The sequence below is a fragment of the Prinia subflava genome, chromosome 15 (assembly GCF_021018805.1).
Source record: "Prinia subflava isolate CZ2003 ecotype Zambia chromosome 15, Cam_Psub_1.2, whole genome shotgun sequence".
NCBI lineage: Eukaryota > Metazoa > Chordata > Aves > Passeriformes > Cisticolidae > Prinia > Prinia subflava.
Window position 1 is genome coordinate 13138542 of NC_086261.1, and position 21869 is coordinate 13160410.

Sequence of the window (21869 nt, forward strand, 5' to 3'; positions counted from 1 at the left end):
AGTAAAAACAATCCTAAGATTGACCTGGGAAAGACCATTTAATGAAACATCACTAATCTGTTTGAATTATGAATTGTAAATGCTTTTGTTCAAAAAAGTCTGATGTTTCAAATTATACTTGATTGTTTTTCAAAAAAACCAAACACTTTCTTCTGTCAACCTAAACTCAGGCATTTGCCTACTACTCCTGCACAACATCCTCCTGCACCTTAAAAGATCAAAAACCAGAACTCAAAAGTAGCACAAACTTGTAGCAAGTAAAAGCTTCTCAAAGCAAGATGGTATTAAGATGAAATTCTACTAAGTGCTCAAGCTTTCATGGAAGTAAGGGGTATCTCCAGCTTCTTGACTGGGAAGGGCACTAACTCCTGATATCATCGACGGTTTTTTCTTTTATATAGAGTAACTTTGGAAGAATTTCTGAAAATAATATAATCAAACCCTCTTTTCAAAACCCATCTAACCTAAAAGTTGGTTCATGTCTCTCAGTATCTTGTAAATTAAATTTTGTGCATCTCCAAATACGGGTACTCTTTTACCTTTCAGTTTAAAAGTCTGCCCTTTAGTACATATAACCTAAAGAATTAAATAGTCCACATTTCTTGTCTCCAGCACTGAAAACTGTTAAAACAAAACAGTTCCACTGATCTATAACAGAAGCTATAGTTCCACTGTTACTATAACAGGTAACACTTGGAGCAAAAAGAAACACGAAATTTAGTTCTCTTTACAAATATTCAAAGTTAAGAGGATGAAGTAGGAGAAACATTTTTCATGATTCATCAATACTGGTCACATTTTAATAGGTCATTCATCCTACCACAATATGAAACATTAAATGTTTTCATGAATAGCAATAGGCAGTTAAGGAAAAACATAATAGAGTTAGGTTTGATTTTAACACTAAGGTAGAAATGGAAAAGTATTGGCAGTTTCAACTCTGAAATAATTCAAATGGTTACACTTCATCAAGCTGCACTGAGCAGCAAAAAATTGACAAAAGTAGGGCTATCTTCCTAAAATAAAAAAATAAACAAATTTTAAAACCACCCAATATATATACAGAGACCTTGTCATCAGTGCATCCATGACACAAAGGCCAAAATGTGTTTTGCTGTAAAGGTCAAGCTCACAAACTGCTTCCCACTAGCTGTGCTACTTACTTGAAAACATGCCTGTGGAAATTACCACACCTTTAACTACCACCATGTAAACCAAACTTCATGGAAAGAAATCTAAAGGAGCACAAGTACATAAAGAGGTATGATAATCTGGTTTAGGACTCCAAAATACCAGAACAAAAAGGAAGATGCTGCCTTTTTATTGTACATCTCCTTAAATGAAGACCCCTTAGGACCTTCATAAAGAGCCACTCCTTCTTCTGGTGAGTCACCCAATCCACTCTAACCAAATTAAAGATGTTCAGAAGTAGCTGTGGAAATAGTTACTGAATTTCTGTGCTGTACTTGCTATGAATGAGCTGCAGTCACAACAGAGCAGGTGTTACTGCAGTCACAAAAGTTTCAGAAGAGCCAGAGAAAGGACAGCAAAGCACCTCAGCCTGCAGGCCACAGCTCCAGCACAACTAATGCTCAGGGGGTAAAGCTGGGCCAGGCTCTGAGTGCAGAGCCCTGTGCACACCATCTGCATTTGAAATGTGACCAATACAACAGCGACATAACTGCAGCTCTTACTAGTCTGTGGTTTCTTTGTTTTTATGCCCTGCCAATATTTTTAATTTTCAACAAGATCATAGTTTGGATGTTTTGATAGCATGGGTACATCTCCCCAGTATATATTAAACATACCCAGCAAGCAAATGAATGTAAAAACAGACACACTGAAAACTTCATTGCTTAATTTTCAGAAAGTCCTTTTCTGTTGACAGGTATTATTTTAATGTAATTTGGCTCTGTCATTTTACATACAAACCCTCCAATATTGTCCAATGCTTTAGAAAACAAAAATGTTTTAAAAAACAAAACAAAACAGCTTTACCACACTGATGAAACAAAAAATAAATCAGATGAACACTTACAGGTGCTCTCACATGCAGAAAGGCAAAACCCTACACCTTTGTAAATTAATTTCTTAGGGTTCAGGTGAAGAGGAGTATTACACCACTACTTTTAGTTTCTAAGGGACTAGTGACAATATTGGGTTCACAGTCTTCATGCTAGATTTTCAACTGTGGAAGCCTATATGGCAATTGGTAACTAAACCCACCCTGAAAAATTACAGTGCACAGCACTGGACCTTTGATGCCTCAAAATTACCTAGGAACAACCAGAACCTGAGGCACACTGACTGAGGAAGCGCCTAGCAAGTAAGGGAAGGACAGAATTGGCTGTGGCTTAGTGGAGAGCACTCAGAGCACTGAATTACAGAACATCGTCACTGCTAAGGACAAATTATTCTTGAAGAAGAGGACAGTCCTATGCTATGAAAGGCAACAGTAGCTCTGATGGAATTAAAATTGTTGTAAACTGCAGGACTGAAATAAAACTCAACTCTGGATTTCTAGAACTGCACAGCAGTAGCACAGTAACAACAGAAGACTCAGACTGACTTATTTAGGAAGTCAGCGAATCAAGTTTGTGATTTGAAAGGGGTATTTCAATGATAAAACTGGAGCACCAAACATTGACAAAAGGCAAATTATAGAACTGTTGAGAAATTGAGGAGATATGGATTTCAGCCCAGTAGGCAATCAAAAGCAACCAGCTCCCACAGAAAAAAATCTTTTACATTCTGAGATTAAAAAATATTGCACTGTATTTAGAACGCAAAGGCACTCTAAAGGATGTTCAGCTAAAAAGGGGTCCTGTCAGTGTCTAGTTATCCCTCACAGCGATCTTCACAATGTGGTATTTTCAAAGGTAGCTTTCAACACCTGGAAGCTGAAAATCCAAAGGTCAAACACTCTCCAGAAAAACTTACTTGAAGCTTTTGCCACTTCAGAAAAATCAAGTTGGGAAGAAACAGAACACGTTGTGAAGAGAAATGTCACAGAAAGCCCAAGGCAGAAAATCATCACTATAAAACAGCAGCCCCCAGTGAAATAAACACTAGATGGGGGGAGGCTGAGGAATCCAAAAACCTTAAGGAGCTCTTGAATGAAGAAAATTCAAACTAAGGACATGAGTCAAAATACAGGTAGTACACGTAAAACACTAAGAAGAGCAAATGACATCATGTGGCAGCAGTGATTAAAAATCACAGAACTTTGCCCAAGACACTAAATTATAGTACCTCTCTAAAAAAAAAAGGCACATCAGACAAGCTTCTTCCACCATAAAAAATGTAACATCATCAAGTGGTACTAACAATATAAACAAGAAAACAAATTCTAGGTAATGCTGAAACTGAAAATACAGCTCTGAATCTAGAAAAATTAAACTGAAGAGATGGAAGATTCACCAAGTCTTAGGCAAAGAAAAAAAATGCAAACAGAAAACTCTTCTTAAAGGTACTCAAGAATTTCTTAACATCCAAAGAACAGAATGTTACATTTAAGACCGCTTAAAAAAATTAAGGGCTCATGAAAACCATGATCAAAATGTCAACACTGTAAAGAAACCGTAATTTCAACAAACAGTGGAAGCTTTAAGAGACCACAGATAAGGATGCAACACTGTCTAAAACATGTCAGTCTAACCTGGAATAGACAGAACTAATTAATACATGGTTAGAGAACCTTTTCCATGTCCTACTTCAGGCTACAAGACCTTCAAATAGCTGTTTCTCTACTCTGCCATGGAGAAACAACCTATAGATTTTGACAAAGTAACACCATAAATGCTTAACTAAAGCCTCATCTGTAATATAAACTCAATTAATGAGAAGTCCCACAAAGGGAAGTGCACTCTGCATGCTTTCTTGAAAGGAAATCACTGTCTTGATGAGTTTCATCCAGATTAGATATACTCCATGGAAAAGTTCAGCTTTCCTAGCTCTGTTTACTCTGAGGTTTTGTCATATAAACGATGTAGAAGCCCCTACCAGCTTTGTCTGTTGAAACAAAAACATGAGCATGTGTGGTGTGAGGGAAGTAAAGGAGAGCTTTCTTTTGCAGTAGATTCTGTAAGACATACTAGCACACCTTTAGAGGATTTAGTAAAGCATGCTATGTCATCACTAAACTTATAAAACATTTCACAGACATGAAATACGTGTATTCATCATGTAAAGTAGCAAACCTTTCTGTATTAATCTGTCCTGAAGATGACTAAAGAAGCAACCTAGATACCCAACTGATATCTGGACTTTTAATTATATAATTTCTTAGGCCTTATTAACAGACAAATTTAGCTAACCTGCTTCACCAGATACACCCATAATTTCTCTCTGCAAACTATCAATCAACTGCTGAAGACTCAAAATTGGAAAGTACTTTTCCTACTGAATTTGCCACAATTTCAGCTAGCCAGTTGATAGGCTTTGTTTTAATTCTGTTTTTCTTAAAATACAGCCTCTCATCAACAACTATTTAGCCATAAGTTTTCAGAAGAACACTCAATTCCAGTCCTCATGTTCTAATGGACTAATTAACTGTGTTCAATCAGACTGATTGCCCTGCTCAGCAAATGCAGAATCCATTAGGCAGCATGATTTTTATTTACACCAAAAGACTAACAACTGAAACAACCCCAGTTATGTGTAGCTGCATGGACAATGGAGATGGATACTGTCAGGCTTCATTTTAACCTGCCAATAGTAGCTAATATTATAGGTACGTGGTCTGAACAGTTTCAGTGTGAATTATTTTCAGTGAAGGTATTGCAGCATAGTTCATCTCATACAAACAAGGAATTTTAATCCTCATTCTTTCTCTCTCACATATGTCTAACAGATAAGGTAACAAAACAGCATCTAACTCAAGTCCCTCATGACAACATTTTGGGGTTCTGTGGCAACCCAGGAAGGTCTAAGACACATGACCTACATGCACAATTCCCTTAGGCAACTTTTGGTTGCTTAAACCTCTTTACCATACTATAGTTTCACAACGTTTTCATTCATGTGCCACATGAATGAAAAAGCAAAACCCACTAAGGAACTACTACTACTACAGCATTCTCTTAAGAATCAAAAATCCCAAGGCAAGGCACTGTAAAAAACAGGAGGAAAACCCACAAAGTTGCTTTACGCACTAAATGCAAGTTATTAAAAATGAAATTAATTTATCAATGCAGAAGATTCATCTCTGAGCAAAGAAATCTGCAAAATTTAGAGAATGATTTTGCAACATTTCTCCACAGAACAGAGAATCTAAACAGTACTAATTTCTCTAATGTCCAGGATTTTCATTTAATGCCATTTTACTTTTAACTAATGCTATCATCTTTGAGTCTTCCAAATCACTATTTCCAAATATATATTTTAATTTACCAGTGAGAGGTTATAGTCCTAGAATCTTTACAGCTGACATAATGCTAGTTTATAATCTAGTCCAGATCTTTAAAGCACTAGACTGAGTCAGTATGTTCTTCACTAGTTTATTCAAAAGTAATCATACCTCTAACATTTTAAATGAATAAAGATTTACCTGATTGAGTATTACAGGCTGTGCTGTTGCAGTAGTCTCTGGCCTCAACACAGTCTGAGCCACTGCAGGGACTGTGATACTCCTTGATACTGGCTGCGTTGTCACTGGAATGGATACAGGTCTGCTAACAGGCTCTGCCATTCCAGAACTTGACCCAGGCATCTGCTGTGTTGATAAACTTCTGGCGACTGGTCTCTGCAGCGTTAGGGAATTTCCTGAAACATTCACTGTTACAGCCAAGGACTGAATTGCTGCCGAGGTGGTCACAGGTCTGGGCACAGTCTGAAAGACTGACGGGGCAGGCACAGCACCGGGGCTGGAGGCGGGCGTCACGTAATGCTGACTCTCAGACTTGAATGTAGTGACTGGACCTGTTGCAAAGGATTCCAAAGTTATCTTTATGTGATTTTGCAGTCAAACGTTTCATAAGTGTTGTGGATTTTTTTGTTAATTACCATATTAGGACAATTAAGTACCTCTACTGGGTGCACCATTCTGTATCCCCCTTCGTGGTGAGCTGAGGTTGGCTCTGTTCAATATATCTGTCAAAAGTTACATTTATCTTAATTGCAAATAAATTAATAGCCTCACTGCTTTTGAAATTTAAAAGCTTCATTCATACACACTAATTAAGCCAATTAGGATTTGGCTTATAAATTAAAATATTATTTCTAAAACAAAAATCTAGGAAAACCAAGTGTAATTTGTACAAATGAGGAAATGTTCTTCTACTCTTCTTTCTTAAGCTAGTTCACTTAAGAATCTCAATGTCTATTTTCTTGAGGACAAGTTAACAAACACGTGAGGGTACAAGCAACAACAAAAAAGGACATGGCATTAACATTTCAATTTGCTGATGATAGTGCATTCATTTATATCTCGTTTTCACATACACGTAATGTTTCCCAAATACTAGAACTGCTCTACATTAAAGGAAGCATTTTGTCTAAACCAGCAATGACATAATTTGCCTCTGTATTAGCAAAACACAGCACTTTCAAACTGGATTTTAGACTTCATGATATCCATTTCCCAATGTGAAAGGAAAATCAACAGATCAGCAACCAAAGGAGTTGTATTAGACCTGCATTACAAGAGCACTGATTTTCTTACATATCCTACATGGCAGTCTGTGTCCAGAGTTCTACCTAAGCAGGAGCACATGCAATTTCTTAAATTAGGTTTTCTCCCTAACTAAAGCCACTGATACTCCTCAGCCTTTAATGTCTTAGTCTGGGATTTCTCACAATTTCATAAAGTTTCATTACTCATCAAATCAAAATACTCTTCTACTCCCAGATTCTTTGTTCCATTAGTGTTGCTGACAAGTTGCTTGCTTGGACCTGTGTAAAAATGCAAATGAGATTAGATTGAGTCTTCAAATATCTAACCCACAAGGCTTGAAGTAACTTCTCAAACCAGAGTCAAATTACATCAGGTTCTCAAACAATAGATCTCAGAGTATCTACACATTGTGTTTAATAACCTTAAGGCTACTTCTACCAACAATAGCTCATTAGTACACATTTCTCCAGTTAATATATCTAATAGCAGTAGAGCTCAGAAGATCACAGCTTTCAACCTGCCACCTGCATTTACATCACACTAATAAAAAAGCAGCTGCAACCAACAGATTTAAACAGGTTTGCATTTTTTAAGATATGATGAAATTTGGTCCTGCAATAGTAATTCCACATAACAGTAACTACAAGCAAAGATTAAATTATTTTGGTGTTTAGATGAATACATACAATTTGTGAGGGTTAACAAATCCATATCTCATACATGAATTACAGAATGAAATTAAACTAAAGTATCATCTATCTACAAAAGAAAAGCTTTTCCAAAAGTTATGTCTCACAAAGCATAGTCAAGACATCTGATGTGCACACATTCTACATTACAAAGGTAGATTTTATTGCATTTAAAAAGAACATTTCAGAAAGCCAGTTAATTGAAATTATAAACTACATTTTTATGACTCAACATCATAGACTTGATGTACATCTTCCCCTCTTCCATGGAAGTGTACTTGTCCTGTTTAGGTAAAACAGCACTGAAGCACAAGCATGCTGGCATACAGAGTAACACTTTAAAACAGTAATAGATTACACATTTCTCTCATTATGAAACAGGAAGCAAGAACAATAAGCGGTAACTGTAGGAAAAAGGAGCAGTTGCAGAAAAAGGTAAAGGGACCAAAATGTGAGCTACTTTTCATCTCCAAAATAATCCTCCAGTACACCAGAAGGGACACTCCATACTACACAACTCTCTGACAGCAGGTCAGAGTTGGGGTTTTAACTATTTCCTTCAAATTTTCCACACAGTCTGTACAAAAACTAGTAATTGCACTGTCAAGAAAAGGTTAAGAAAATGCAATGTGTCAATGCAATGCACTGTAGAAACTACACCTTTCAGAAAAATTAAGACAGATACATGAGTTTCTACTTGTCATCAATTTTTCATCTCATCAGGAGCAAACTAAACAGTGATAAGCAAAGCTGAGCTCATGGTATCTTGCCTATCACCAATAACAAACTGAAGCCTGACTACTGCCAGGTAGTACTACTTACAAGCCAGAGAAGAACTGAGGTCATTCTTCCATAGCTGTTTTTGATAGTGAAGTAGAAGATTAAAAAGAGAAAAGTTGAGGAAAGGGAAGGAAAAAAGACAAAGTAACAAGTTATACCATAAGCGATTTTACTTGTGTCAGGACCAAGTATGGACAGCACTAAAATAAGAAGCAAACTTAGGTTTTATTTTAGGTCTCTGTCTTCTACCAGAGTTCTTGAAGTTCACAGAATCATACCAAAATTATGGTTTTCACCTGAATTATTTCTATCCTTTGGCTACAAAAAAACCCCACGGCTACAATAACTGCAATCAAACTTGGCATGTTTGTTGTTCCAACACATGTGAGTGCCTTAACAGTTGTTCTATGCCATGACCTACTGCCAATGACCAACAGCAATCCAGAGGTCTCTGGATCTTCCAGAAAAGGAAAAGGGTATTTTTCAGACATTCTAGATGTTTGTAACTACAGAAAAATTAGAGTGATTTTTAAAATTCTCTTCAAACTTCACAGAGTATCCAGAGTATTTTTAAAGCATTCACTCTTAAAAAATATTTTCTGGTGAGAGTATTTTAATATCAGATTCAGTACTTCTTTCATATGTAAAATCATTTTTCCACTTTTTTAACGTTGTGTAAGCAGCCTCAAACTTACTATCCTAGTGAGCAAAAGAAGTAACAGATGCCAGATGAAAGTATTGTGAACTAAAATGACTGAACAGCTAATAACTCTGAAATCCATGCAGCAGTGTGACAGACAGCCTGGTGTAACATTTTGTCTTGACATCCTTGGCTGCAAATTACACACCTCCAGAAAATCACTATGGAAATCTTGGATACAAGCATTAGCAGAGATGAGGCAGAAACTGCGAGGAGGAAACCTCACCAGGCAAAGTCCTGGATATGTGACTGCTTAGGAAACCTTGGGTCACAGCTCGTAAAATTGACTACAAGATGGATACACAAAAAAGTTTCGTTACTAAAGTTAATTAAAATAACAACAAAAATATGTTCTTCTTTACTTACCTGCCAAAACCCAAGCATGGGACAAACACAGAATCCTAACACATCTCCTGCCATCACAATCACCTAACCTCACTCCCTACACTGCCTGCATTTAGGAGAAAACCAAGGAACTTGATGAAAAAATCCTCTTTATTTCAAACAGGATGGTTAAATTTATCAATAAAAATCTCCTACTTCCCAGACAGGCTTTCAGTATTTTCATATTAATCACTTTCCAATTGTGCTTTTATTATAGACACTTAGGACCATTACCTTGGTTTTGTAAGAATGATGTTCACCAACATATGAAATGAGGAGTGGAGAAAAAAAAGGATTGTAACAGGAAGACTTAAATTCATGCACATTCTTTCAGCAGGGAGACACTCCCAAATATAAAACTAAATATTAACTATACTGTAAGCAATTGCATGCATGACTTCAGCCTTGTACATAAACTCTGTCACTAATGCTAAAACCTTCACATTTAATTTTGATAATCTCAGAGATTTAAGTTTAGAGGTAACCAGATCTGTGCATAACCTCAGGTTTAAGACAGAATTTCTTAAAAATCTGATTTTCAGTAAGACAGAGACATACAGCTTTAAGATGTGGAATTTCTTAAGTTGTACTATTAAGAATTCTATACTTTCAAACTAAGTTTAACTTTCTATACCTTGAAAAATCTGGTTTAAATTATGGAAAAGTGTTGTCTTACATGTAGTAGCTGGCTTTGAGCTGGAGATTTCCCCAACAAAGATGGGCTCATCATCATCCTCATCATCCTCTTCCACTTCTCTCACTCTCTGTTGCCAGGGTTCTAGCTCCTCTTCTTCACATTCCATAAACAATTCTGCCATCTTGAGACTAGACAGTAAAAAAGACCGAAAAACACACATCAAAACATTGAGTGCTTTCATGAAATACTTCACTGTTCAGTAAGAAATACTACAGTTGTCAATAATTCCCATAGTGGTCTCCATCCCTTCACATTCTTTACAGATCAAACATGATCTGATACAGGAGATCTTCAAAGATTGATGCCACATCATCATTCTGACAATTACTTGCGCGCTCATCTTTGCAATTAAAGAGAAAAGACCAAAGAACTCCACAGAACTTAAGCTATTTTTGTATAAAACACCGGTAACTATGAGAGGAAGCCTCTGACACCACAGTGAAAAGTATCTTTGAAAAAATATTCCTATTCCAGGTAAGTGATTCACAAGAAATGGCAAGGGCCTTCTACAAAGCACATAACTGAGTTAGTGAAACACAGATTACACCTTTATTCCCCTTGCATCTTAAAAAATCCAACACAAACAAAACAAAATCCCACCCAAACCCACAGCCTACCATAGCCTCCCAAATTTTCTCAGATTTTGACAGGGTTTCTTCCCACATGGTCTTTAAACCCACATTTTCCAAATTTTCTTTAAACCCCAACAAAACCTACACAAAATTCCCAAAACACCACAAAACAACATGAACAACAACAGGCAAACCACCCACAAAAAAAAACAACTTCAAACAAAAAAATTCCACAACCACAAAATCCCCTCCATACCTACAATGCATTGTATACTGTTTCCATTATCAATTAAGATTTGATTAAAAATTTGCATAGATCTCATTAGATGGAGTTCCTCATGCCTATAGATGTTTTATTGCAGTAAAAAAAATCATGTACAAAAGTAGTAATGAAAAATATCTACGTTTTGGAATTAAGCAAATTTACATCAGTACCTTTTATCACAATTGGTTTTATTTTTTAAATAAACAGAAACGGCCAATAAAGTATTCTTCTTTCTTTTAACACTCTTTAACACAGTCTTGAAAGTATTTCTGAACAACAAAATCAATAAGAAACTCTGCCATTTCTTTACACAGACTACCAATAATCAAGTGAGACTGCAGAAATAATTAGTCTGTAAGAATTTATCACAGGGGAGCAGACAATTTTCCTCTACTTGTACCATGTGCTGGTGTTAGCACATGTTAAGCCTTGAGATGAAAAAGTAGCAAAGGAAGCGTCTCTGCTTCCTCCATCAGCTTAGGGTGGTGAAGTCAGACACGGTGCAAGGAAAGAAGAGAACAGGATACCAAACTAAATTCTTGTATGGGGGAAAGAGGAAGATTCTGAAGTGAATTTCCACTTGACAGAGATGACATAGGGCATGTGCCAGGTCTTGGAAAGAGAATCAAGCCTAACTCTGTAACTTTTTCTTCTCTGTAGGACATTCTTTAGAACACTTTTTTTTAAATAACACAGAGGCAAAGTTTAATAGACTTTAAAGCAAAACAAATTATTATTTCAGAGACTTCTTTTACAGAATAGACAACATAAACGAGCAGTGCTTTTATTTTAAGAATTTAGTTTTACTTGACCTCAGGGGAAAAAAAGTATAAATTATAAAATGTGCTCAGAGGAGGCAATGCAATTTATACTAAAAACACAAATTAGGCACAAGCAATGATATGTTAGCAGAACCCTAACAAGATACATGTGATAACCTCACCTACACTATAACACAGCTGATTTTTTTTCTTAAATACAGTTAAAAGAAATCGGATAACAAAACCATGGCCTTTTCAAAAATGACACCAACAGGTGATACCTCTTATGGATATTTCATTTTGTGAATCAGGATATACACATTAAGATACTCACAATGCAGAGCATTTTTTAAAAGGCAAGTATCAGGATTAATTCACACCTTTTAACCTAATTATTTTTATTTCAGTGCTATAATTTGACCAAGCTTTTACTGACTTCTTTTTTCCTGGGAAGAAAGCTGGCCAAATGAGTTCCTGCCCTGCTCCTACATTGCTTCCTCACTTGTGCCAGCACCACTTTGCACAGAACTATGGTGTGAAACAGGGCAGGTTAAAAATAACCTGGCCTAGTAACAGTTTTATTGGCACAATGGTGAGGTCAAAAATCTGTAGTCTGAACAATCAAAATTGCAGTAAGGGGTAATGGATTGGATTAGAGGAAATGTACAGGAACAGCTCCTGCAAGTGGTCTCCATTGCCAAAAGACACATCTACATCCATTTTTAGTTTCCAAACTTTTAGCTTCTTTAACTACACTAACACACAAAATGTATTCTAGGAATCCTGCTAGCAGTTGCTCTCAAAGACAAAACCAATAGTGAATCCTTCCGCCACTCTGCTCAAATATTTCCCAGTGCTGGTGCAGTGTAAGAAAAGTAAACCTACTGACAATGGACTTTATCTTCCTCCTTTTTTAATATGTATAAGCATATATTCATGTTTATACACACATTTCCTTAAAGGTAGTCCGTGGATCTGAGAGGTCCAAAACTCCAATGCAATGCTGTATTTAAAGTGCTGAAACCAGTATTGGAAGGTAAACAACCAAAATCGTGAACAAGTTCTTTAAAATATTTTAAAAATAACAGTATTGGCTATATCAAGATATTGCTTTAAAAAGCAACTGCCCATCTAAAACCAAGCACAGCTATAGAAGTTCATTAGGCAGGCACAAATAACCGAAAACCTGCAGAAACACAAGTCCCTGGAACACTATTATAGTTACTAGAAAAGTGATGAACTAAAAACCTGGTATGGGACAGATTAAAAAATGAGAGCTCATTCCCCAAATCAGCAGTAAGTTTCTGATGAAGTAACTGTTTCAAAAGCACTATTTTAGCTATCTTTATCATGGCAGTTAGGTTTAAAAATACCTAACTTTATTAAAAGCCAATTGTATTTACAACCCCTTTTTTTAAAGTTAGGATTTAGAAGCACTCACACAGAAACAATAAAAAATTAAATAACCTTAGTAAATGTATTAAGAGTGTATCACCTATAGTGAAAACTGCAGACTGATCTGTAGAAGAGCACCATAAACTGCCACTACAGAAAATCACCATATATGTAGCCACAGTTAGACTTAAGAGTTACTGAAAATTCAGTTATCATTTCAAATGGCAATTTATCTCTTCCACTGTTAAACTCAAGTGAGCCTTCCAATACTCAAAATTTCCTTGGACTGGCTTCCTTGGATCAACTAAAATGAAATTGGTAGTGAGCCTAAAGAGTGAGGACATTTACATTAACCAGAAATTTTTCACGCTAGCCTTGTCACCTTTCCATAATAGAATCACAGAATATTCTGAGTTGGAAGAGTCCCACAAAGATCACAGTGTCCAACTCTTAGTCCTGCACATGATATCTCCAACAATCCCACCACCCATGTGTGCCTGAGAGCAAAACTCTTCTGGAACTGTTCTGAAAACTGTAAATATGTTACAGAGAGCAAAATTTGTCTGGAACTATACGGTTTGGTGGTGTAACCACTTCCCTGAGGAGCCTATTCCAACCACTCTCTGTGGGAAGAATCTTTTCCCAATACCTAACCTAAATCTCCCCTGACACAACTTCAAACCATTCCCTTGGGTGCTGTCACTGGTCACCACAGAGATCAGTGTCTGCCCCTTCTCCTCCCCTCATGAGGGCTGCCACGAGGGCTCCCCTCAGTCTCCTCTTCTCTAGGCTGAACAGACCAAGCGACCTCAGCCACCCGTATGGCTATCATCTATTACTCAAATAATTTCCCCCCACATTATTAGCTACATTTCAAATGCCCAGAGAAGTTATCTTATTTACAGCATAGCTCATACGATGGACACGTTGTGTTTCTCAGATAACGTCCCATACAGGCACATAACTTTGCACCACATTAGCTGATGAAGGGCGTACAATCCACAGCTCCACCAGGACTGGGAACAATTGGGTTTTAATTGACGGCTGTATTTGTTTAGTAGCAAAGAAACAGTGACCAAGCTGAAACTGCACCTGAAAATTATAAAAAAACAAAGCTTAAACCAACTTCCTCAAACACAAACCTCAGCAGCCAACGCTGCCCTCTGTGCCATAAGAAGGCACAAGCTCCGCCTAGGGAAGGGCAATATCGGCGGTGCCAGCCCGCCAAGCCGCTCACGCCGCCGAGCCGCGGCGGTGCCAGGCCGTGGGAGCAGGGAGTCCCGAGGGCGGCCGAACAGCTGCTGCTCAGCCTGACCGCCCCGCGTCCCGCCCCCCGCGCCGGGTGACCGCCGGCACTCGGCTCGGGCTGCGGGCTGCGGGCTCCGGTCTGGGCGAGGCCCGCACGGCAGAACCGCGGCCGGCGGGGAGGAGGCCGAGCCGAGCCGAGCCGCGCCGCCGGCACCGCTCTTGCTGTTAACGCCCGGGGCCCACGGAGGGCCCCACGCGGCCAATGGCGGGAGGAGCGAGCCCTGCCCGGGCCGCCCTCGAGGGCAGAACCGCCCGGTGCTAGCGGGGCCCGCGGGCGGCTCGCAGGAGCCCTCGCGGCGCGGGGGCCCCGCTCGGGGACGCCAGGCCGCGCTCCGACCTAAGATGGCGGCGGTCTCCGCGGCGACAATCCCCCCGCGCCCGTCCCCGCCGAGCGCCGCTCCCGCCGCCCAGGGAGCGCGGCAGGGCGGCCCGGGGGCATGGAGCGGGCTGACCTTACCGTGCTGCGCGTCCGTAGGGGCCCGGTGGCGCCGCTGCTCCCTGCCACTCGGGCCGGCGGGGGATGGGGCAGCGCCGGCTGAGGCGCCTCGCTCACCTCGCCGGGGCGCGGCGCCACCTCAGCGCCGCCGCCGCCGGGGGAACGCGGGCGGGAGGCGGGGGCGGCCGCGGCCACGCGCGCTGCCTGACGGGAACCGCGGGTCGGACACATCGCGGTGCCCGCGATCGGGGCGGGGCCCGGCCGGGGCGGGGCCGGCGCCATGTGCTGGGCCTCACACCCCGGGACGGCATCGCCGCCATGTGCCGGGCCTCTCAGCCTGTTAGAACACTGCCGCCTGTTAGAACACCGCCGCCATGTGCCGGGCCTCTCAGCCTGTTAGAACACCGCCGCTGTGCGCCAGGCCTCACAGCCTGTTAGAACACCGCCACATGTGTGCGGGGCCTCTCAGTCTGTTAGAACACCGCTGCCGTGTGTGGGGCCTTTCAGCCTGTTAGAACACCACCGCCGTGCGCCGGGCCTCTCAGCCTGTTAGAACACCGCCACATGTGTGCGGGGCCTCTCAGCCTGTTAGAACACCGCCGCCGTGTGTGGGGCCTTTCAGCCTGTTAGAACACTGCCGCCGTGTGTGGGGCCTTTCAGCCTGTTAGAACACCGCCACTGTGCGCCGGGCCTCACAGCCCCGGTATGAGGAACTGCTGGTTTTGGGCCCCGTGACCTGGTACTGCACTGCTGCCGCGAGCCAGGCCTCATGGGCAGCAGCCCCAGCCTAGAGGGCTGCCCGCACACTGCTCTGGTGAGGGCACACAGGGCCACTGCCACGCTGTTAAGGAAACCAGCCGGTATCAACAGAGGCTGGGGACTGAACAGATAGATCAAGAGCAGCCCTACCAAGAAGGACTTGCAAGTATTGGTGGATTCAAGCCTTAACATGAGCTTTCAGTGCACACTTAAAGTCCAGAAAGCCAAACATGGCGTGGGCCACATCCAAAGCAGCATGGGAGGGAGGAGATTTTGCCCCATTACTGTGGTGAGGTTCCACCTTGAGTACTGCATCTATTTCTGGGGTCCCAGCACAGGAAGGACATTGACCTGTTGGAGCAAGCCCAGAGAAGGCCACCAAATTGATCAGAGAAACTTATGGGAAAGATGGGGCAAACGATTTACCATGAGCGTGCAGCGACAGGGTAAGGGGGGATGGGTTCAGATTGAAAGAGGGTACGTTTGGATTGGATATTAGGGAAAAAATTCTTTACTGTGAGGGTGTTAAAGCTCTGAAACAGGTTGCCCAGGGAAATTATGGCTGTCCCTTCTCCAGACATGTTCAAGGCCAGGTTGGATGGCGCTGTGAGGAACTTGTTCTCATTTTACATGTCCCTGCTCACAGGAGGAGGTTTGGAACTAGATGATCTTTAAGATCCCTTCCAACCCAAACCGTTCTGAGATTGTATGCTCCCTTGCCTACGAACCACTCTGGCTGTCACACTCGCACCACTTGAGCTGGGACCGAAGCCGCTTCGCAGCTGAACCTCTCACACAGACCAGAGTTCCTTACCAGCTTGGCTGCAGGTTTTACATAGCAATGTCTCAGATGTCCCAATCCTTAAAATAATTTAATCGTAGTCTAGTAACTAAATCATAAAATAGCAGCTTGAGCAGGCTACACCTCAGGAGGGACCCCTGCATTTTTATACTCTCAGAGTCTAAGGGCACGAAAGTCTGGGGTCGTTGGCTCCCGCCGCGTCTGTGTGTGTCCCTCACCTGGCCGGGCCGCAGGTCCCCGCGTCCTTTGTTGTGCAGAGGGTCGGCAGTTCACGGCTTCCTGCCGGAGCTTCCTGCCTGCCCAGAGCTGAGCCCGCGGCCCGAACTGCAACTGCCCCCGGAGCTGCCAGCATTGCATGGGCTCTTCACAACCGCGGGGCCCGGCGCTGGGCGGGCCGCGGGGCCCGGCGCTGGGCGGGCCGCGGGGCCCGGCGCGGTTCCCCTCAGCCGGACCCCGGGCGCAGGCCCCGCTCGCCGAGGGCAGCCGGGGGACGGGCGGGCCTTTCCCAGCGGAGCGACCGGGAGTCAGCGCCAGGAGCTCCCCACAGCCCTGTGGCCAAACAAAGCCAGGGACAGCTGCACCCACAGCTAACATCGAATACAGACGGCGGAGAATACAGCACACAGCGTGCTGCTGCAGGCAGTGGAGCAGCACAGATACTAAATGCTGTTCAGACCAGAGGTTGGTTGTGCACCTGTGTTCTCATTTACCCGCTGGGTTAAATAGCAGTGAAATACATGATCAACCCTTCTAAAGCTTTACTGAGTAAAACATTCCCATTACTTTCAGTGGGATGCCGCAGAACTGCTGGACACTCTTACCTGGGCGATGGAGTCACAGTTGCTGGAGAAAAGAGCCCTGGAGCACAGCACCTCCAAGAGCTGCGGTTTCACTCGCCTCAGAATTTGCATATGAGAATCTCTGAGTCAAAGGTGATGAAGTAATGCAGTTTCCTCGTGCCTTTTTGTCTGTAGTGCGGTCTCACCCTGGCCAACAACTGAGTGCTCCTGAGTTTGAATTTGGATTTTTATTATTATTTTTTTTTTTTAGTTTTTCTGTCCATTATATACTAATTTCAAAAACTCCAAAAAGAACAGAAAAAACCTAACCAACAAACCAACGAAAAACCAACAAACCCCCAAGCAACCAAAAGTTAAAAACAAACAAACCAACCCACCAAAATACTGGAACAAAACCAAACCAACAAAAACCAAACAACCAAAACTACCCCCCTCCAAAAAAAAAAACAAACCAAACCCCAAAAGACCACCCATAAAACAAAACAAAACAAACAAAAAAAAAACCCACACCAAAGTGTGATCCTTTACTAAAATAGGAAAATATTTCTGGTGATTTTTGAAGATAAAGAATAGGAAAATACTTAACCATGTAATCTATACCTCAACTTTTTTCAGCCCATACTTCTCACAAGTTATTGTTGTAGTATAGCTACAAGCTACATAGCTGCCTTCAGAAATACACAGTTTATTTAGTGTAAATTCTCTCTCAAATATAGGTATTTTTTCAGATGAATGTGTGAAGTGCCCCTCTCCTTGTGAGCTTATGGAAAATATTCTATTCATTTTAACTAGTATCTTCAGCCTTGAGATGCTTCCAGAGTAGTTTGAAACCTTAGAGAAGTGAAGAAAAAAACTCATTAGTAATTAAATAATTGCTGCTTAGTGGTTATGTCATTAAATCATTTGGTTATTACAGTTTAGTAGTTAATTACTAAACCGTGCCTTTCTGCCAAAGAAAGATGAAAAATGAGAGAAAGAAATATTCTTAATATTAGGCAGAAAATGGAGCAAAAGGATGGAAACCAGAGTGGAACTTATTCTAAGCAGAAGTGACTGGGAAATAGTCCATTTACTTGAAACACTTATTTTCAACTACTAATTGACCTAGTGAGAAATCATTGTATGTGTTTATGTTCCTTCTAAAGCAAGATAAACGTAAAGAGAATATTAAGATTACAAGGTGAAACATTGAAAAATTGAAAAATAACAAAACCACAATCTACTCTGTACACTTTTGTAATTAAATTTGTGCATTCCAGTGGTGCACAATTGAATAGTGTCTGTTCTGCAAAGCCCTAAGTCCTCGGATAAATTTGTGTGAATGTCTCACACCATCCCACAAAGGCATAGGAGCTAACCAGAGTTTATCAAGTGAGAATTATTAAGCATTCATAACTCCAAAACACAAATCAAAAAAGGATAGGAAATAGTGCCCATAATTACAAAAGAATTACAGGGAAGTCTGCAAGCAAATGATACACTCTAAAGAAAAGCTGAGCAGAAGCTGAAAGAGAGAACAATTGAGTTTTATGCAGTTGGGCAGCATTCATACACATTTGACTGTAGCAGTACAGCTAAGCTTGAAAGTTAACTAGTCTGAATTACTTCATCTGTTATTGCAGTCTGCTGGCCTGGGACTCAGTGCTGAAGAGACATTCCTGCTCCTGTGGAGAGGTATTGACAGCAATCTCTCATCAGTTTCTGGGGTTTGCTTTAAAAAGCACAATCTGTGCCAGAGAAATGATTGATTGCTCTATCCCTCAATGGTCCAAACTGCTTCTATTGCTTGTTCAGGTTAAAAAAACCTGGGGGAAGCACTACTAAATTACTGTGACAAATACACCTAATGATGATTTTATTATTATTTTTATTTTAAACTCTACTAAACTCCATGTTGTGTCTAGTCAGTATTTGAATGTGATCTGGGAATCAGAGGACAATTGTCTAGTCCTGGTTTTGTATGTCAGTAAAACACCTGGAGCAGAGTGGGGAGGTCTTGCTCATTAGCACTGAAATTTGGGGTTGTTTCATATTGTTTGTTATTCTTTGAGGCACTGAGCACAGACAGCAAGTACCAACCCGTATGACATTGCAACTAGAGCTGCTGCCAAAGCTTCATTAGAATAGATATGTTCAGATGGGAAGCCTGTAACTAGGAATGCACAAACAGATACTAAATGAACATCTGCAACACAAACATTATTCAACACATGTATGGTTTACTCATTTATTCCATAAGGTACACTTGTAAAATGGATTGCATTTAGTCTGCAGTGGTTTGTTCTTACAGTATCATACCTTCAGGAATTTGGCACAAGTATAAACACTGAGGGGTGATCTAATGTGTTTATAAAGTTATTTTGTAATGCTTGTTAGGCACATGTAACATGTTTATAGTGTCCTTTTCAAGACAATATGAAAAGTCTCGAGTATGCAACCCTGAAGAAAACATAAGCCTCCAGTCTTTAAAAGTATGCTTCTGTAGATGAAGAAAAAAACCCCAACCCAAACCATAATTTGCCTTTTTAAATACTTCCAACATATCATTATGCAGAATAATAATAAAAAATTAGCATCTAGGAGAGCCAGTGTCTCATCAGTGTGTATGTATTTCTCCTGTCAACGCTACCCTAACTCACCAGATGAAAACACAGTCTAAACTGCTTGAAATTACAAGAAATGTGTGAATTGGATGAGCTGTATCAGAGTGAAAATGGCTACAGAGCCATCACTATTACAAATCCAGTTTGTTCATTTGGAAGCAAAAGAAAAATATTTCTTAATTTCTTTCCAAGCAGTTTTTCATGGTAGCTTCAGGTTAAAAGAAGTTCAGTAGATTAACAGAAAGAAATAAGCCTTGTGATAATTTAGTTTTTATTTAAGAAATTGATCTTGGAAAAATTATATTATGTACATCCACTTACTGCAACTGCTCACCCAGTTCTCAGAGCAGACACACGGGGCGTACACCTTGTCTATCAGACTTTTATCCTTCCTGTTCAAAGAAATTCAATCCAAAATGTCAACTGCTGTATGTAATCCACATAGTAAAGAAAATCCAAGCAAATAGCTGTTCGATTTAGCTTCTGCATCCCCTTCTACTCTATTAAGTAATTCAGTAGTAAAGAACATTGTTCCACTGAGTTGGTGCCAGACTCCGTTATATTGACAGAAATCTTAAATAGCAAGGTGACAAGGTCTTAAATAGAAAGGTGATAAAACACCAATTCAATAAATTTCTTGTTGAAAAATTACAGTACTGGGTAAAGTTTACAATCATATTTACTGCTTTAAAAAAAGTAATGTATTTTTAAGGGAGCAGTTGTTTTATTGACAGCAATTGTCATACTGACAGCAGCTGTACTGCAAGAATCCCAGAGCTAGATCGGTTTCCCTCTCTCAAAAGCCTTGTCAGAGAAAGAAAGGGTGTTGTCTGTTATTTTGCCACAATACTGTAGTTCATTAAAATATGGTGAACAGATATTTAACAGCATGTGCCCTTGTTAACAGGAAGTGAACATTTCTTCTATGATGCTTCCTTTTGTTGTGATTTGTAAAAATTAATTAGCTCATGCAAAATATTAACCATTGCTCAGAGAGAGGAGGAGAATTTGTAGATAGTACTGGAAGTGATAAATGATGCTTCTACTTTGAAATCATAAAAATAACTCACATTGCCTCGCAATGAGTTACCATTAGGATGAATTTGAAAATACCTGAAGAATAAACATAGAAACACATTACTAAGCTTCTAAGCAGAATTTTCTCATCATCCAAACCCCCCAAACTTATAATAAACAATAAAGAAAGACATTTCTGCTGAGGTGTCAGCAACTCTGGATCAATCACTGCAAGAAGAAAGTGACACACCTTTAGATTGTTACATTTCTTTATGTTCTTTAAAAGTAATCATGTATTTGCTTAGCAGTTTCTGTTAAGAAAACTAGAACTAAAGCTAATTTCTTGGCATTATCATTACATCTGTAAAACTTGTCCGTGAATTCTGAGAAAGTCTGCTCCAATAAATGATTTCTATTTATCAGACGGGCTGCCAAACTGAAAGAAAATATTAGGATAACAAAACAGAAAACAACAGGAATTGCTGTCTTATCCACTAGCCAGTCAGTTCCAGTTTGGGTTGCTCTTCTCTGATTTAGCTGTTTCACTTTAAGAATGTTAAATGTCTATCTGAACAGGGGTTAAATGTCTAGGCTGTTCCATCTCCCCAGTTTGTGCTTTACATATCAGACTTGAGTCATTCTGACTCAGTGAACACTTACATGAAACAAAGCAAGGAGGTTTATTTCAAAATCCCTTCTAAAAATCTCCTCAAACAGGGTCTTCTCTGCCTAGTGTTTCCTCCCAGGTGAATGCACTAGAGACTGGACTGTGGGATGGAAGGTGGCATCACTTCCAGTTTCCTTTTCTTGCTAATGAATCCAGCCAGTCATGTCCTGGGGTTTTGCATTAATTCTGCTTTATGAAGTTTAGGAACCAACAAAAGAAATTATTGCCCTCTTAATTACTTTGCTTATTTCATTTCACTACTGTATCATTGGCTTTCTTTGGACAGCTTTTTTTGCCAGGCTCTACTTCTAGAGAACAGTCTCTAGAAGATAAACAGTTTTGAGCTTTAGAAATTTCCTCTGTAGCACATGAATGATAACTTTAAAAAGTGGAATTATATATTTTTAAAAACTTTATTAACAAAAAGAAAAGGTTGTGCTGTTTTGTTTGGGGTTTTTTTTGTGATCCACTGACTTCTATTTAGAAAGCTGTCCAATAGGCCTCATATCTACACAGCTATTTCCTTTTTGCCTCAGTATTCAGCAGTCAACTTGTTTATCTTTACTTCGGGCTCCTTTCTTTGGGCATACAGTGTTCTTAGGAGGAGTTTTTGTATTCTTC

General features: G+C 40.3%; 1 protein-coding gene across 8 annotated transcripts in view; it reads right to left on the bottom strand.

Moving 5' to 3' along the window:
- ZNF280D (zinc finger protein 280D) overlaps positions 1 to 16538 on the bottom strand; it is a 48779-nt gene extending 32241 nt beyond the window's left edge. For 3 of the 8 annotated variants that reach the window (XR_010082356.1, XM_063412321.1, XM_063412320.1), the window contains exons 1-4: positions 16380 to 16525; positions 9843 to 9991; positions 6025 to 6090; positions 5549 to 5919 (exon numbers count right to left, since the gene is read on the bottom strand). Coding sequence is in view for 7 of the 8 variants with exons in the window: in XM_063412321.1 (XP_063268391.1) it covers positions 5549 to 5919; positions 6025 to 6090; positions 9843 to 9991; positions 16380 to 16513 (720 nt within the window). In the remaining variant the exon portion in view is untranslated. Of the gene's footprint in view, positions 1 to 5548; positions 5945 to 6024; positions 6091 to 9842; positions 9992 to 13759; positions 13949 to 14621; positions 14933 to 16379 lie in introns of those variants that run through there. The other 5 variants (XM_063412323.1, XM_063412324.1, XM_063412325.1 and 2 more) reach the window with 5 other exon arrangements.
- Positions 16539 to 21869: the final 5331 nt, after the last annotated feature.